The sequence below is a fragment of the Diabrotica virgifera genome, chromosome 7 (genome assembly GCF_917563875.1).
Source record: "Diabrotica virgifera virgifera chromosome 7, PGI_DIABVI_V3a".
NCBI classification, from domain to species: Eukaryota; Metazoa; Arthropoda; class Insecta; order Coleoptera; family Chrysomelidae; genus Diabrotica; species Diabrotica virgifera.
The window spans coordinates 248819733-248836601 of record NC_065449.1 but is presented as its reverse complement, the minus strand read 5'-3'; the positions used below and the strand labels follow the sequence as shown (position 1 = coordinate 248836601).

Genomic DNA, 16869 nt, shown 5'->3' with positions numbered 1-16869 from the left:
ATTTTCAAAACTTTTTTGCTTCTTAATATTTTTTCGATAAGGCAGTTTTTATCGAGATGCGGCTTCTTTTTTAATATGTTTACATAAAAAAATTATGGGGGTTTTGTGCCTTTAAACCCCCCAAATGTTTGTGTACGTTCTCATTAAACTATTACTGCGATACTATTAGTTAAACACAGCGTTTTTAAAACTTTTTTGCCTCTTTGTATTTTTTCGATAAGTTACCTTTTATCGGGATGTGGCTTCTTTTTTAATATGGTTCAAAATATACCTAAAAATGTAAATCATAAATATATTTTCATATTTTTACCAAGTCTCCATAATCGTACTTAACCATATACAAAATGTGGTGGATTTGACAAATATTCAAAATATCTCGATAAAAACACGACTTTTCGAAAAAGTACTAAGAGGCAAAAAAGTTTTTAAAATATTGTGTTTAACTAATGGTACTACAATAATAATTAAATTGGAACGTACACAAACGTTTGGGAGGGTTTAAAAGAACAAAACTCCCATAAAAATTTTAAGGGGTGTCCAAATTTCACTATAATTTTTGTTTAAGATACTACTGCCATAAGAATGCCACATGTCCATTTTCAATAACAAGAATGTGTGTGTACTTTGTACGCACGTAAGAAGTTATACTTCTACTACATATTATGTGCTTTTTAAGACAATACCAAAAATTTAAAAAAATAAAAGAATAAAACGCACACAAACACATTGAAAAATGCCACAAAGAAAAAATGATTTCTGAACGATAATAATTGTTGGCAAAAATTTTAAATACGCATTTTCTGAAAAAAAAATTATATAACAAATATACTTACAATCATAACATGAATAAAAAAATAAAAAAATAAAACTTGCATCGGGAATTGAACCCGTGAATTTCGTGCCGCTTTGACTCGTAATCGAAGCGTAGACTCACTCGTCCAATCCCACATTATTTACCATGTGGAAAAATACGGTAACTGAACGTTTTACTGTTTGACAGTTGTTTTGAAAATTAAATCATGTAGTTTAAATTTTGTGGAAGAAAATATAAAAATATAACAAAACAGTAAGAAAACAATATATTAGATGAAGATTGGTAGAACTTTTGTTGGTAACCAAATTAAGTATGTAAATCAAAGTACATACCTACTAGATAAATAAATCTACGCCAAAAAATCATAATTTAAAAATAAAAATCGAACCTAATTTGGGATTTCTCTCTAAAATCCGCATTCTTGAGAAAATAAATGTATGTATTTCAACCTAATCCAAATGTATAATTACAATATGATTATAATAAAAACTACTTGCCAAATTAGAATGAGTTTTCCTTGTCCAAAATAGTCCAAAAGTCCAAAAATATAGGTATATGAAAACTATTTAAAAAGGCAGTATAACTATTAACTAACTTTTGTTTGTTGTTTCTTTTCACACAAATTTTAAACCGCAACAACCATAAATAATCTAACTACAGCTGTGCCACAGCCGCCATAGTGAATAATTTTTGACATGTCATTTGAACATTCAATCAGAACAAAGTTATAATGCGCATGCGCCCGGTCGCTAGGTTTTCCCATATAAAAATTTACCCTCTATCGCCGGTAAAGAAGTATAACTTCAAAAAATCTCTAATAGTTTTCACTATATTGGAAAAAATCTATTTTCATTTTGTAACTTCAAAGGGCTGTAACTTTTTTTATGTGCATATTTGTACTAAAGTAAGTTAGGTTCAATCGAACTATTTTTGGTCCCAGAATATGTGATTAAATTTATGAACTGTATTTTTGTTACATCCTGTATAATATGACGGCTCTCTGGGCCGACTTAGCCATGGTCCATACAGTATAGCAGTCACTGCGAAGCAAGTGTCATTCGCGCGGCCCTGTAAGTAAAATAAGCGTGAATCATATATGATTCGCACGGCGTTCAACGTGTTAATATAATTCACCAACGCACTATAGGTGCATGGTACCATAAGAAGAGGTCTATTTATACTGTGACAATTATTTATTTAAATATTAGATACATTGTATTTTATAAAGAGAATACATCAAGGATCTGACAATGCAGCAACACCGGGAAGTATTTTACCTTCCAGCAGTTCAAGACTAGCCCCACCTCCAGTAGATACATGCGACACCATTTCTTCAGTATTCCATTTGGCGGCACATGTAGCGGTATCACCTCCACCTATTATAGTAATTGTTCCAGCAGCAGTAGCTTTTACAACTTCATCCATTATAGCTTTGGTCCCAAACGAGAATTTGTCAAACTCGAAAACCCCTGCAGGCCCATTCCAGACTATGACTTTGGCACGTCGAATAGGTTCCCTAAAGTTGTTTATAGTCTCCGCTCCTACGTCCAAACCCATCCATCCTTCAGGAATTCCTTGTTTGACGGTAGCACAGCTGGATTTAGCATTTTCGTCAAACTTATCCGCTATTATAAAATCCACCGGTAGATGAATTTGAACGTTGTTGCTTTTGGCTTTATCTAAGAGCTTGGTTACTATTTCTGCCCCTTTCTCGTCATACAACGAGCTTCCAATCTGCATCCCTTCGGTCACTTTGAGGAATGTGTACGCCATTCCACCTCCAATTATCATTTCGTTAACTTTATCCAATAAATTCTCAATCAGCGGAATTTTGTCTGCTACTTTTGCTCCACCTAGTATGGCTAAAAATGGTCGCTGAGGGTTATCTAAAGCTTTAGCGAAGTACTGGAGCTCTTTTTTCAGCAAAAACCCAGCAGCTCTTTTGTCAAAACCTTCTCCCATCATCGAAGAATGCGGCCTATGGGCTGTGCCAAAAGCATCATTGATGTAAACATCTCCCAGTTTGCGAAGACTTTGTCTGAACTCTTTAACTTGTTCTGGAGTCGCCTTTATCTTATTACCGCTAGCATCCACTCCTTTGCCTTCTTCTTCAACATGATATCGAAGGTTTTCCAGTAATATAACATCACCTACAGACCAATAACATTATTAAGTGTTTTATTTAAACTACTAACGAAAATCATGGCAAATAGACTCACAAAACTACTAAGCTTGACAGATACCAAACAAGAGAACAAGTGGGATTCAGAAAAGGTTTTAGCACTAGCGACCATCTGCTAACAGTAAAAATTCTGATTTAAAAATCGAACGAATATCAAATCCCATTAAACATGGCATTCTTAGATTTCCGAAAGGCGTTTGACAGCATAGAACATTGGTCCATCAAAAACTCACTAGAGAACGGCAGAATTGATTACAATTACAGGTACATGGACTTAATTACAAACATATACAAAAACGCGAGTACCACAGTAAAATTGACGGACGAACACGCTACAGAAAGAGGAGTCAGGCAAGGAGACACTACCATATCGCCAAAATTGTCCAATCAGGCTATGGAAGACATATTTTAAAAAATAGAATGGGAGACATATGGAATAAGACACCAATAAAACACTCTTGAACCACTTGAGATATGCAGACGATATAGTCCTGACAACAGATCAGAAGGAAGAGTTACAGAAGATGGTTGAGGAACTACATAGAAAAGCGACATAGGTAGGTCTAGAGATGAACTATAGTAAAACCAAGACAAACCAAGAAGACAAACTAGAAATAGTAGTCAAATAGAATAAAAATTAGAACAGGTCGGTGGCAGAATACATATACCTAGGATAGATAATAAGCAAACAGGGACAATCAAATAGAAGAAATAAAAGGAATAACTAGATTAGCATGTGCATTATTTCGTAAACTATATATTCTACAAAATAAAAAGTACCCTCAATATATGCGAACGAAAGTATTCAACCAGAGCATATTACCAGTTATCACATATGGCTCACAAACATTAACTTTCACAAAGGAGAACATCGACAGTAGGGGAGACCGGGGCTAGGTCACAGTTTTTGGTTGTGGCTCTGTAACTCAGATACATTTTTTTTTAACCAAACTTTCTCCAAACACTGAGTTGGTATGTAGGCTACCCATTCACATTTGTTTAAAATTCTAGGTACCAGCAGTTAAAATGGTAATGGTTTAAACCTTCGACAGGATTTGTGTGACAACATGCTCCTAGATGGGGCAACCGTATAATTTGTGACAACTAGCCCCACATAAGCTTCCGTAACTGAATGTCAAATCAAAAATATTCCAATGAATAAATATATTAAAATATGCCTACATTGTAGTCTACAACATTGACAGTACCCTTTAAAATATATTTTTCTTACCTTGGTTTCACAAATTCACTCACATAATGAGATGATTGAATATTAAATATTTTGAATGAGAAGCGCCAAAACACATTTACACAAATAAGAGAAATAATTACTGGCCGATCTCTGAAATATTTTGTGTGGAATTGGTGATGAATAAGACCTTTCGAGTGTAGATGACACAGCGTGTTAACTTCCCAAATAAGGTAAAAATCGGCATTGTGACAACTTAACTACCCCTGGTCTCCCCTATATCCAAAACACAAAGAGCAATGGAAGGACAGATGCTGAGTATCGGTCTTAAAGACAGGAAAAGAAACTCATGGATCAAAGAAAAAACAAAGGTGAACGATGTATCAAGACAGGTTGCAAAACTAAATGGAACTTCGCCGGCCACACTCTGCAGCAAAAAGATGAAATATGGAATAAGCGAATTCTAAACTGGCGACAATGGGAATAGAAAAAAAAGAGCAAGAACACAGACGAGATTGACGGACGACCTTAAGAGAACGGCAGGAAAGGACCAGATGCAGATCGCAAAGAATAGGTAGAGAACAATGGAGATTAACAGGGGAGGCCTATGTCCAGGAATAAGCGTTTAAGGCTGATTAGATAGATAGATTTGATAACATCACCTGGTGTAGGATTCGAACAAGCTTCTTCTATCTCTGGGCCTACACAATCGGGTAGAAAAATAATTGATTTATTTAACAATTTCTCCAGTTCTTCAACAACAGGTTTCATAGTGTACTTTGGATTGGGATTGCCATCTGGGCGACCCAAATGGGACATTAATACAACGCTTTTGGCGTTTTTACTCAGGGCGTACTTAACGGTATCTAGTGCAGCCACTATTCTCTGGTTGTTGGTGATTTTACCATCTTTTAACGGAACATTAAAGTCAACTCTCATCAGTACTCGCTGGTCGGTTAGGTCAAGAGCATCTATACAAAGTTTATTAAGTCCCGACATTATTAATTGTCTATTGCAAATTTCACTTATTAATTTAATACAATGGAGATATGTCAAGAATGTCACAATTAAAAAGTGCTAAAGGTAATTTCAACCTGGCATTAGAAAAAATAATTCGAGAGTCCCAGATTACTAGGAATGGTACTATCTTTAACAAATCAGTACAAATTTTCGGATACGCAGATGACATAGACATCATAGGTAGGTCCACAAAATCTCTGACTGAAGCATTTCGGTCGTTAAGAGCATCTGCACAGAGAATGGGACTAAATATAAATCTTCAAAAGCAGTGGCGGCTCGTGATTTTTACCATAGGGGAGGCTATACCTAACTGTAAAATATCTAGACATCGTACACATCTTATGGAAAATATAATGTCAATCAAATTCAATAAAATTTATACGATTAGATTCGTTTTAAATTAACGGTCAATTCTTAGCATTGCGCCAACTCTTAATTATGATTAATTATCAATTATTTGATTAATTATGACTTATTTTAACTATTTATAATGGGAAATAAGCCATAATACTATTAAAAAATGATTTTTATTAACGTTTCAACGCCCAAATCGGGTGCCGTTGTCAAAATACAAAATACTACTAACATAAACAAAAATGTTGTTGCTTAGTAAAAAAATTCTTCTAATAATTTATTTAATTTGACTCATTTATATCGGCAATTCAGATACATATGATACATTTTAAAGTCAAAGACTTTAAAATGATATTGCCAATATTTATGAGTTGCGTTCCTGGGACGACTTTACTGGAAGATGTTCTTCGATTACATGAAATCAACCCCAACTCAAGAATATCCGTCACAAAAAAATCATAGCATGTGATCTGTCTTTAAAAAGACAACCACATGCAACGGTGACATTAAAATTCTCGCGTTAGAGATCTCATAGTAAATCACAAGGGAAAACCAGGAAAAACCTCGTGATACTATCCTGATATCGTAAGTATTTGGTCTTACATTTAATTTACTCTCAAAATTAATACCAAATTCTGACTTTGAAAAAAAAACGGCACCCGATTTGGGCGTCGAAACGTTAATAAAAATCATTTTTTAATAATATTGTGGCTTATTTCCCATTATAAATAGTTAAAATTGTAAAAATGCCACAAGAAAATAGCTTCAGAACAACATGATTTATTTATATCAATTTCTGCTCTTATTAGTGAAAATACAGAGTTGGCGCAATGATAAGATTTAACCATTAATTTAAAACGAATCTATTCGTATAAATTTTATTGAATTTGAGTGACATTATATTTTCCATAAGATGTGTGCGATGTCCTTTGCAAAAAAAATCCTCCAAAAAAATCTAATTTAAGGCCCCATTTTTTATTTACATTTTATAATATCATCATAAGTCATAATTTCATAATATCATATCATTTTAAAAATAGTTAGTCAAATTGTAAAAGTGTATATTACCAAAGTTTGTGTCGTTTATTTGTTAACAATTCTATCTCTATAAGTAGATATGCATATCAAAATAAATACATATTTGATCTTTTGCAGTCCATACAGGTTGAAGGTTCACATTTTTTAAGATATTCAACTGAATTTTTTTAATTCTACAAGCGGCCTACTGCGAATCTAAAAACACGGTAAATTACCGATATTTTGCTTTGCATTACAGATACGGGAAAAAGTTATTTGAAAAAGTTGTTCCAAATATTATTCTAACCCCACATACCAAATTTCATCACAAAATTCGCACTTTAAGTTTTTTCATTATTTGTAGTCAGGATCCTAAAATTGCAGAGGAGGCTGCTGGCCGATCAGCCGCCCTTGCCCAATCTCCGGGCAGCGTGTGCGTTAAACTATAATGCAGCTCTAAGGAGACCGGGTCTCCGTAAACGCTGCTGGGCTGCGCGGAGCATTAGCAAGTGAGATTTTCCGGCCAGCAGCCTCCGCTTCAGTTTTAGGATCCCGACTACAAATAATGAAAAAACTGAAAGTGCGAATTTTGTGATGAAATTTGGTATGTGGGGTTAGAACATTATTTGGAACAACTTGTTCAAATAACTTTTTCCGATATCTGCGAAGCAAAATAGCAAAGTAAACAAGACAGTGTAGTATGTGTAAAAAATTTATGGGGAGGCTAAGCCTCCCTTGCCTCCTCTGACCAGCCGCCACTGTTCAAAAGACTAAATACAGTGATGAGCGCGCTAATAACCGGCAAAATAACGCAAAAGATGGAAAACATATACATTGTGAAGTAAAAAGAGATGAAACTGGTAGAGGTGCAAATTGTCGATATAAACGTATAAATTAACATTACATTACATTGTTTCCCACCTTTAGACGTATCGGAGGAGTATGGCAACTGTCACTATGACAGTTGCCATGACACTATATGTGTTGCATTAGGTCAAGCACCTACAAGAATAATAATTGACGACCTAGAACTGGAAGGTGTCGACACCTTCATCTCATACTTAGGCTCGCTGCTAACTAAAGATAACAATGTCAGTGAAGAAATTACAAGAAGAACAGTGCTCGTCAATAATTGTTTCTATGGCTTAGGAAGACAGATGGCCTCAAAAATACCTAGAAAAATTAAATTGATTGTCTACAAAACACTAATAAGACTAGTGCTAACATATGGTTCAGAAACTTGCGTCACTTACACATAATGACCAAGAACTGCTCAAACGTTTTGAGCGAAAAATCCTAAGACGAATATATGGAGGCATAAAATAAAAAGGTTTGTGGCGCAGGCGTTACAACTTTTAGTTGTATAGAAGTTTTGGAGAAAATGACGTTGTAAAATTCATTAAAGTGGCACGCCTTAGATGGATAGGTCATGTAATGAGGCGAGAGGAAGATGCCATAGTTAGAAAAGTTTTTGAACGAAGAGGGCTGATAGGACAACAAGCGAGAGGAAGGCCGAGACTTAAGTACCAAGACAACCTAGAAAATGATTTAAAATCTATTGGAATTAGAGCATGGAGAAGAGTTGCCAGAGACAGAGACGAATGCAGGATTGTTCTGAAGAAGGCTTTGGCTCATAAAGAGCTGTAACGCCACTGATGATGAAGAAAGGTAATTTCAAAACTCATTTTCTTCACCCCAGAGTAGTCCATTGAAAAGTTACATTTTTCAGAGAACACAATTTTATTTTTTTGATGTTCAGGGTGCCTTGTCCCCGGCCGCCATCTTGAAAAAAGGGGTACAAAGGGCTTTCGCGTTGTATCTCGTAAACTAGCAAGCTTACAGAAAATTTTATCAGACATTATTCGTAGCAAATAAAATTGCCTACAACTATTTTTTATCGTAAAATGGAAAATAAAAATGTTTTAAAGAAAAATAACGAAACATTTTTGATCAAATTTTCTTTTGGGTGTTATAACTTTTTATCTGGTCATTTTACAATAAAATAACATCAGAGCAATGTGTGTGTGTTTAGATATATGACCTTGGTTTGAACCAATTGGCCATTAAAATAATATCAGAGCAATATTATCGAGGATCTTTAAACGGACAATTCTCACTATAAATTTGTTTATTTCATTTTACAGCACTCCGAAGTTGATTTGGTTCTTGAATGCTCATAAAAAAAAGAGTGTGGCACTTGGGAAGTGTCGACAGAAGTGAATACTTCTTATAGATTCGATTCGATTTATTTTATTTAATTAATTTTATTCAGTTTTATTGAATTAATTTTATTGAGTTTTATTTAATTTTATCCAATTTTATTTGATTATTTTATTCAATTTTATTTTGTTGAATTGATTTTATTGAGTTTTACTTAATTTGATCCAATTTTATTTAATTTAATTATACTTAATTTGATTTAATTTTAATTAGGTAACTTTGTTTAGTGTTATTTAATTTTCTTTTTAACATTTTACTTATTTCAACTAATTTTATTCAGTTTTATTGAAGTTATACTTCTTTAGGCGCGATTTGAGATTGAGGGTGAATTTATATTGATCTGCGCGCATGCGCACACCGACAGTTTGGTATTAGTCTTTATACAGGCTCTGATTGGGTGTTGAAATGATCTGTCAATAATTGTTCAATATGGAGGTTATCGGTAAACAAAAATGTTGTATAATATATTAGTTTTTATTGTTGTGAGGACAGAAATAAAGTCAAATTTATAATTATAGTGACTTTTTAAATAGTTTTGAAAAGCCACAGGTACGTAATTCTAAATGTTTCAGTTGTATTCCAATAAAAAATTATCTTCATACCTATTTGGAAAATGTAAAAAAAATAATGTACTTACCTAGTACTTGCTATGCTATACCCCTAGTAGGCAATGCTTTAATTTACATAATCTGATTACGAACAAACTTTCTACAAATTTTCATCTAATGTATCGTTTTCTTACTCTATATATTGTTGTATTTTAATTCGACAAAAATCAAACTAATAAAAATTCATATAAACAAAATGTCAAAAAGTTGTTCAGTTTGTGTATATTCCCACATGACGTATAAGCGAAGGTGGTGCAGTTTGAAATCGCTTCGACTCTCGTACTGCGGGATACACGGGAAGTAGGTTAAAGCCCAATGCAAGTTATATCATTTTTTTATTTTTTTTATAGATTTTATGATTGCAAGTATATTATTATATAATTTTTTTCAGAAAATACGTATTTTATTTAAAATTTTTGGCAACAGTTATTGTTCAGAAATCATTTGTGGCATTTTTCAATGTGTTTGTGTGTGTTTTATTCTTTTAATTTTTGGTATTGTTTTAATAAAAATTTTTGGAAAGTAGTAGAGAAACTGTTTAAAGTATATTCTGTACCTTGGAGGTAAACAGTCGTATATCCGCAATGTATACATTTGCAAGAAAGAACAAAACATACAGACTAGTCAATAAACTATAAAAAAAAATTATTTCCATTATGTCGAATTCAACATTACTGGTATATTATAATATGTAAATGCAAATCTATTACTGGGTATTAGTATTGTTAAGAAATTATTTACCTGATGTATAATAATGGGAGTTACGACTTTTTACCTCTATGTCTTTAAACAGGTAATATGCAAAATAAAAATCGTAAGTGATTACAAAAATAGTATATTCCGTATTTAAAAACGCAAAAACCAAATCACAATGTTTAAAACAAAAAAGAACTCTTGTTTTTCATTATCCCGTTTTAACACCCTCAAAATACCATTTAATATAAATATGGAGCTACGATTGTTTACCACTACCGCATATGAAAGCATACTATCTAATATACGCATGTATTTATGGAGTTGCTATGGATATACTACTGTTTACCTCAACTGTCTAATGGAGTTGCTATTGTTTCTAAACGCCCCTTCTAGGCAACTAATAACGCTGGATGTACGATTTTTTGCCACAATATGCTATGAAAATCTGACAACAAGAGCGTGGTATTAACTCCATTTCGGCAAAAAGTGGAGTTACGACTGTTTACCTCCAAGGTACAGAATATTGATTTCGTTGAAATCATATAATAGAATTATAACTTCCTACGTGCGTACAAAGTACACACATTCTTTTTTTTCCTCAAGAGCTTGTCTCCACTGTTACAGTTTTTGTTCTAGTCGTCCTCACTATTTCCCACTAACACCACATCATCAGCATACATTAAGCAGCAGGAAATGTTATCCTGTAGTTGAGCTGTTATCGGATTCGAAACTAATGAGAATAAATAAGAACTAAGCACTGAGCCTTGGTGCAATCCTACTTTCACATTAAACTTATCAGTCTCTCCCTCTCCCATACCTACTTTAACACTAGTTGTAACTCCCTCATACATACCTCTAACAATACTTATATATTCACTGGGGCCTCCCTTCTTATTTAGTGCCCACCACAGAGTCTCTCGAGGAACTCCTATCATAATAATATGCTTTCTCAAGATCAATGAAGACCACATGAGCATTTGTTTTTTTATTCCTGTATTCTCATAATGAATATTACATATGTGGGTGGTTGATCTGCCCTGCAAAAAAACCAAATTGACTATCGGATATTTCAGTTTCTTCACATATCCTTCTATCAATTACTCTTTCCCATATTTTCATGGTATGACTAAGGCCCTGACTAATTTTATGGGCCCCGTGGTTTGTGCATCGTTGTATATCTCCCTTGTTTTTGTGTTTCCCTGTACTATTATGGTTATAAAATAAAGATCCAAGGTCCTCTTTAAAACATTTATTTGCAAGGAACAAACTTAGATTCAAATTCATATACACCTACAGACTGCTGACTCTTTTCGTCATATTCTACCCATTCTTTCTCAGTCAAATTTATATTATCGAAGATTTTATTGCTTTCCTCAACTTTAGCAATCCATCCTTCGCTGGGAGCAAATTCGAAGGGTTCTATACCTCGGCATTCAAAAGAAACAATAGTTTTAAACTTCCCTGAGTCTTCATTCGTGTATTTGCCTAGAAAATAGTAAACCATATGTTTAGTTTGACTTAGAAATATAGCTCAGTTCCATAGAGAGAAAACACCCACAGCCCAAAAAACTACAAAGAGTGCCTAGTAATTTCCAAAGAACCGATAAGATTCAAATAATTGGAAATTGACTCCAAAACTGCGGAACAGGAGAAACACTTCAAATATCTTGGAGCGAAAATGACAAGCTATGGAAATCTCTAAAAAGAGGTCAGAGAACAAACAATGAGAGCAGCTAGAATCTTGAGATGCCTGAAAGAAATCGTATGGAAGAACAAATATCTAAATACTGAAAGCAAAGTCAAAATATATAAAACAACAATAATACCTATTATAACATATTCGGCAGAAACAAAACTAGACATAAATAGAATGTTATAAATAATGATGAGAACACTCAGAAGTATACAAAACAAAACTCAGACATCTTGGATATTAGTGCACCCTAATATGTCTGTGTAGATTTCCTATTTTTTTATTATACACAAGAGGGACACCCTCAAAAAAGCGCTTAGTTTTCAAGATACTCACCACGGAGGGGTGAATGGCTAATTTTATTCATACTTTATATTTTCGAGGGTGCTGAAAACGAAAATGAGGTTTATTTTGAATTTTATGTGGGGAAACATTGTCAAAATCGCAATCTTAACCTAAAAATAAAAAAAATGAAATCACGTTTTTTGCGTTAACCTCGCTACAACTCTGTTTTATTTTAATATTTTTTTTGAAATTTTTACAGTATATAGCTCTAACATTTCTAAAGACAAAGTTTTCTGCTTCAAGTTTTTATTCTTATCATGATAAAGGTTATGAATTTTTCAAAGAAAAAGGTGCGGATTTGTGCATTGCAAAGTTTAATCGCAAAAGTTGTGTGACGAAGTTTAAAATTTAGCTTCTTAGTCACGTTTATTTGAAAGACAAAGAAGTTTTCTGGTAAGTTTTAGATCAAAATGTTTTATAGAAAAAAAAATCGTGCAACTTTTAATGTCGACATTAGAAATCCCCAATGTAACGCTTATTTTTTGAGGGACAGACAATCTAGGTCTAATTTCTCACCATTAGTACTATTCTTGGAATATAAGCTTTCATTTGATACCTCATTTGTCATTCTACCTAGTATAATGACGGAGAAGTAAACGTTCTTATTCTATTATTCTTGTAGGTACATTTAACATTGATTGAAATTATGAAAGAAATGGCATGGCAACACTGTGATGTAGAAACATAAGATTCAGCTATGCCTTACATAGGGTGCACTAATATCCAAGATGTTCACAAAACTCTTGTGACAGAATAAGAGGTGAAGAGATCAGACAAAACTGTGGAATACAGGACATAGAAGATGGGTCAGACAGAGTTGAAGATATTGGAACAAACATATAAAGAGAATGGAGGACAGCAGACTTGTTAAAAGCGCAAAAACGAATAACCCAGTAGGTAAAAGACCACAGGGTAGTTCACCAAAATGATGGCGAGAATGCTGAAGTTAATGCAGCCTACCCTACTAGCATGATCGATCATGCTAGAAAGAAGACTTGATTTATTTCTATACGATATCGAGAAAACAAGATTTAAGTAACATTTCCTTTATTGTACGAAATTTTGGAGTTGTTTCTCTATGGAACTGGGGTATCCATATGTCAGTACGTTTTTTATTACCATTAGATCCTGGGACAATATCAAGACAGTTCTCTCGACTGCAGAGCTTGCATTTGGCAATATAGTTGTTCTCAGATTTTCCTGTCTTTCCTGGAAAAGTGACGGCTTCAGAAACATCATGCCATTTGTTGGATTCTTCCCCACAACTTGTACATTTCAGTTTCAAAAGAAAGTTGTAATCTGGATGATTCGTATATAATTCTTCTAGTCCTTCTAGCGTGGCTTTAATTTGTAAACTAAGTTTACCCATTTTGTATAAAATTACTAAAGTTCTTTACTATCAACATCGACTAATATTTACATTAAAGTTCAATTCAAACACTTCTGTCTGACTTCTGACAAAGCAACAGCAAACACAAAACACAATACATAACGGAACATCCTGCTTTGTACTGTGACAGCAAAGCCTAAAACTTAACCTAAAAATAGGCTGACTCTTAGACAAGGAAAGAGAGAGGACGAGTAATCATATGACCAAAAGTGAAGCCAAACCGACACCAGAGAATTTGATCATCGACGTATCTTTGGGGTATTGTTATGCATTGAGTATTTAAAATAAAAACATGAAATGTATTTAAAATGAAGAATTTGTGTACGGTAAATGTTTTATTAAGTTGCTCATATTACGTACATATGTTTCAATACATACATATGTTTTTATTACGAATTTTAGATGATGATTAACTTTATTTTTTATGAAATTTTAACCTTCAACGAACACCCACCACTGGCAACCCATTGTTATTTTTGACGTGACCGCCATGTTTCTGGTGACAAACAAACCAAAAACTGGCTTCACTTTTGGAACGTGTGTGTTAAATGGGTGTTACTCGTCCTCTCTTTTTTCCTTGTCTAAGGGCTGACTGTCAACTTCAAAATTCAGTCATTCAGTCAAAAAAAAAAAAGAAAATAAATTAAATTTTAAACATAAAATTCTAAAAGTAATTGATTTCAAATATTGCATATAACTATTATAGGCCTGGATCCCGCGATCAAAAAAAAGTTGAATAATAATAGCCAGTCAGCTGAAAATTCTCGTAAACAGGAAAAAAGGCAAATGCTGGCAACACCGTGATTTTCTATCTTTAGTCGGTGCTTTAGTCATCCTCCTGTCATATCTTGTCATTAGTCATTGTCATGTCAGTTTTGTCAATTTTGGGATTTGACAAAAAGGGGAAGTAAAAAGGATACTGTTTTTAAACAAATAATTAAATTACACCAGCAATATACCATTATTAATGTTGAAGAAAGAAAAATCTAAACTACAAGAAAGTTAGAATGCAGAAAATGACAAGAGATTACGATCATTTATTTAAATTGCTAATAATAGGAGACAGTGGTAAGTTAAACTGTGGGTGGGGTTTAAATTAAGGTTCAAAATTAATATTTATTTCATTTAAATTTTCACTAAAAATTTCTATACCGTCCGAGATACATCAAAGTCGCAATTCGCTTATATAAAAGTATCATCCTTTGTTGTCTTCTTTCATATCGAGAGAGGAAGTTGTAAATCTTTTTGTAATCAAGTTGAAGTAAATAGAATGTAACTAATTTGATATGATTATTTAGGTTGATATTAAGGTAATAACGGCATCATGTATGTGTGTCTAAATAAAAATTTGGGGGGATTTAACTATCTTTTATCTAACTTTTTAATTTAAATATGTCTGTAAACATCTGAAAAATTGTATTGTTATTGATGAAAATGCTTTTATCATGATATTTGAATATTTTACTATCAGATAACAGTTGTAGTATTAAATGACTTAATTTTGTGCATTCAAATTTTCTTTTTTTAAATTCAAATTTTTTCTTTTCTTTTGCATTCAAGAAAATATTAAATGTATTATAAATAATAACATCTTTAAGAATATAGGAAATATATGTTGTCTATATCTCAAAGAGAGAACATCGAGATATAGACAACTAATACATAATATATGAAAATGTAACTATGATAGTACAACTAGATGAAAATAAAAATCCCATCCCCATTAAGAGAGGTGTGAGACAAGGAGACGTAATATCGCCAAAGCTTTTCAACCTAGCCTATAAGACGTCTTCAAAACTACAAATTGGTCAACCTATGGCATTAACGTTAATGGCAACAAACTAAATCACCCCAGATTTGATGTTGCAGATTTGTGACCTGCAAATTATGATGCAGGAACTCGCAGGTGGCTCCCAATATGTTGGTCTAAAAATGAATATGAGAAAAACAAAAATAATGACAAACACAGATGACCCCAGACTAGTCTTGCCAGGTCCGATTTGTTTTTAATCGGTACATACGCAAAAACAAATTGGGATTTAGGGTTGTAGATCGGGACAAATAAACAACCCCAGTAAATGAACGTTTTGGAGTTTAATTTTCAGAGTCAACCTCGAATTGCATGTAAATCTGGTTTTAGGTTCTACTTACTGTCTACTTAAAAGCTGAACTTGTACCGTTGGTTGCTTTTACTTGGGGGGTGACACTTACAGTTACCCCTTCTCGGGTAAAAAATTAAGCAATTTTCAGGCAAAACGTATTAAAATTTTTTGAAGTGTTTAAAAAAATCTTTGATTTTGTTTTAAATAAAAGTCTCTAGCATTAAAACTAAGCGAGTCACGCTCAAAATAAAGTTGGCCCTTTTTTTTGGTAAAAAAAAATCGTGAAAATCTCCCCCTATTTAGCACAGTAAATAAAATTAATCGTTCCGCTTTACCATTTACTTTATATGTGTATTGTTTATACGGTCTGTAAGGTTTACCGGTTGGGAGTGCTTAATTTTGAAACAAATTGGTTTTATGGTATAAAAAAATTTTACTTGAATATTGGAAAATGCCCTTTTTTCAAAATAACTTAAAAAGTATTAGGGATACTAAAAATCTTAAGGAGTAAATATGTATGTTTTGCTTTTATAATAAATATGATAGATTCATTTTGTTTTTCTGTAAGACAAAAATTGGTTAAAATATGGCTGTTCATATTTTGCATACACTCGTGATTAGTGACTCGTTTAGTCCCTTTCAGTCATGTAAAAAATACATAAATAAAGTAAATTGTTTGTAAAGCGGTAACGATTAATTTCATTTGGTGCGCTAAGTAGGGGGAGATTTTCACAATTTTTTTACCAAAAACAAAGGGAGTCAACTTGATTTTGAGCATAACTCGCTTAGTTTTGATGCTAGAAATTTTTTTAAAACATAAAAATAAAGCTTTATTAAAAAAGTTTTAATTGGTTTTTCCTGAAAAGTACTTCATTTCTTGGTTATTTCAGGTTGAAATATTTGATTTGGAATTTGACAAATAAGAACGTATTTTTCATGAGCTACAACTTTGCTTTTGCTGGGTCTATAGACTTTACGAGTTCACAATTGTTTTCATATTTTTATATTAGGCTACATTTTTGCTAAGAATATTTTTTTCGATCAAATACTCACTTTTTGAGTTATTTGTGAAAATCACCTGAAAACGTGATTTTTTGTCGAAAAATAAGCATTTTCAATCGCAAATAACTCGAAAAGTATTAACTAAGTTAAAATTCTATAGAACTAAAATTGCTTAGAATTAGTCAATTTATCCATCTCCGGACCTATTTTAAACGTGCGGGTTTTCACCCAAAACTA

At 33.0% G+C, this 16869-nt stretch overlaps 3 protein-coding genes across 4 annotated transcripts in view; 1 reads left to right on the top strand and 2 right to left on the bottom strand.

Annotated features, from left to right (window-relative positions):
• Positions 1-1988: 1988 nt before the first annotated feature.
• On the bottom strand, positions 1989-11286 carry LOC114325244 (probable phosphoglycerate kinase). Of its 2 annotated transcripts, none has more exons than XM_050656616.1 (2): positions 10954-11286; positions 1989-2964 (listed from the first exon to the last, which is right to left on the bottom strand). In XM_050656616.1, exons 1-2 carry the CDS (start codon positions 11075-11077, stop codon positions 2051-2053), a joined length of 1038 nt encoding a protein of 345 aa, XP_050512573.1. In that variant the 5' UTR covers positions 11078-11286; the 3' UTR covers positions 1989-2050. The 2 variants fall into 2 exon arrangements, with proteins under 2 accessions (XP_050512573.1, XP_028129050.2); XM_028273249.2 differs by lacking the exon at positions 10954-11286 and adding an exon at positions 4848-5265.
• A 48-nt stretch (positions 11287-11334) lies between these two features.
• On the bottom strand, positions 11335-13671 carry LOC114325243 (UPF0587 protein CG4646). Its single transcript, XM_050656617.1, has 2 exons — positions 13258-13671; positions 11335-11585 (listed from the first exon to the last, which is right to left on the bottom strand). Exons 1-2 carry the CDS (start codon positions 13505-13507, stop codon positions 11350-11352), a joined length of 486 nt encoding a protein of 161 aa, XP_050512574.1. The 5' UTR covers positions 13508-13671; the 3' UTR covers positions 11335-11349.
• A 724-nt stretch (positions 13672-14395) lies between these two features.
• The window catches only part of LOC126888395 (ras-related protein Rab-35), a 37968-nt gene continuing 35494 nt past the window's right edge, over positions 14396-16869 (top strand). Inside the window, exon 1 of the mRNA XM_050656615.1 lies at positions 14396-14596. Within this exon, the coding sequence (XP_050512572.1) occupies positions 14536-14596 (61 nt within the window). The 5' untranslated portion in view covers positions 14396-14535. The remainder of the gene's footprint in view (positions 14597-16869) is intronic.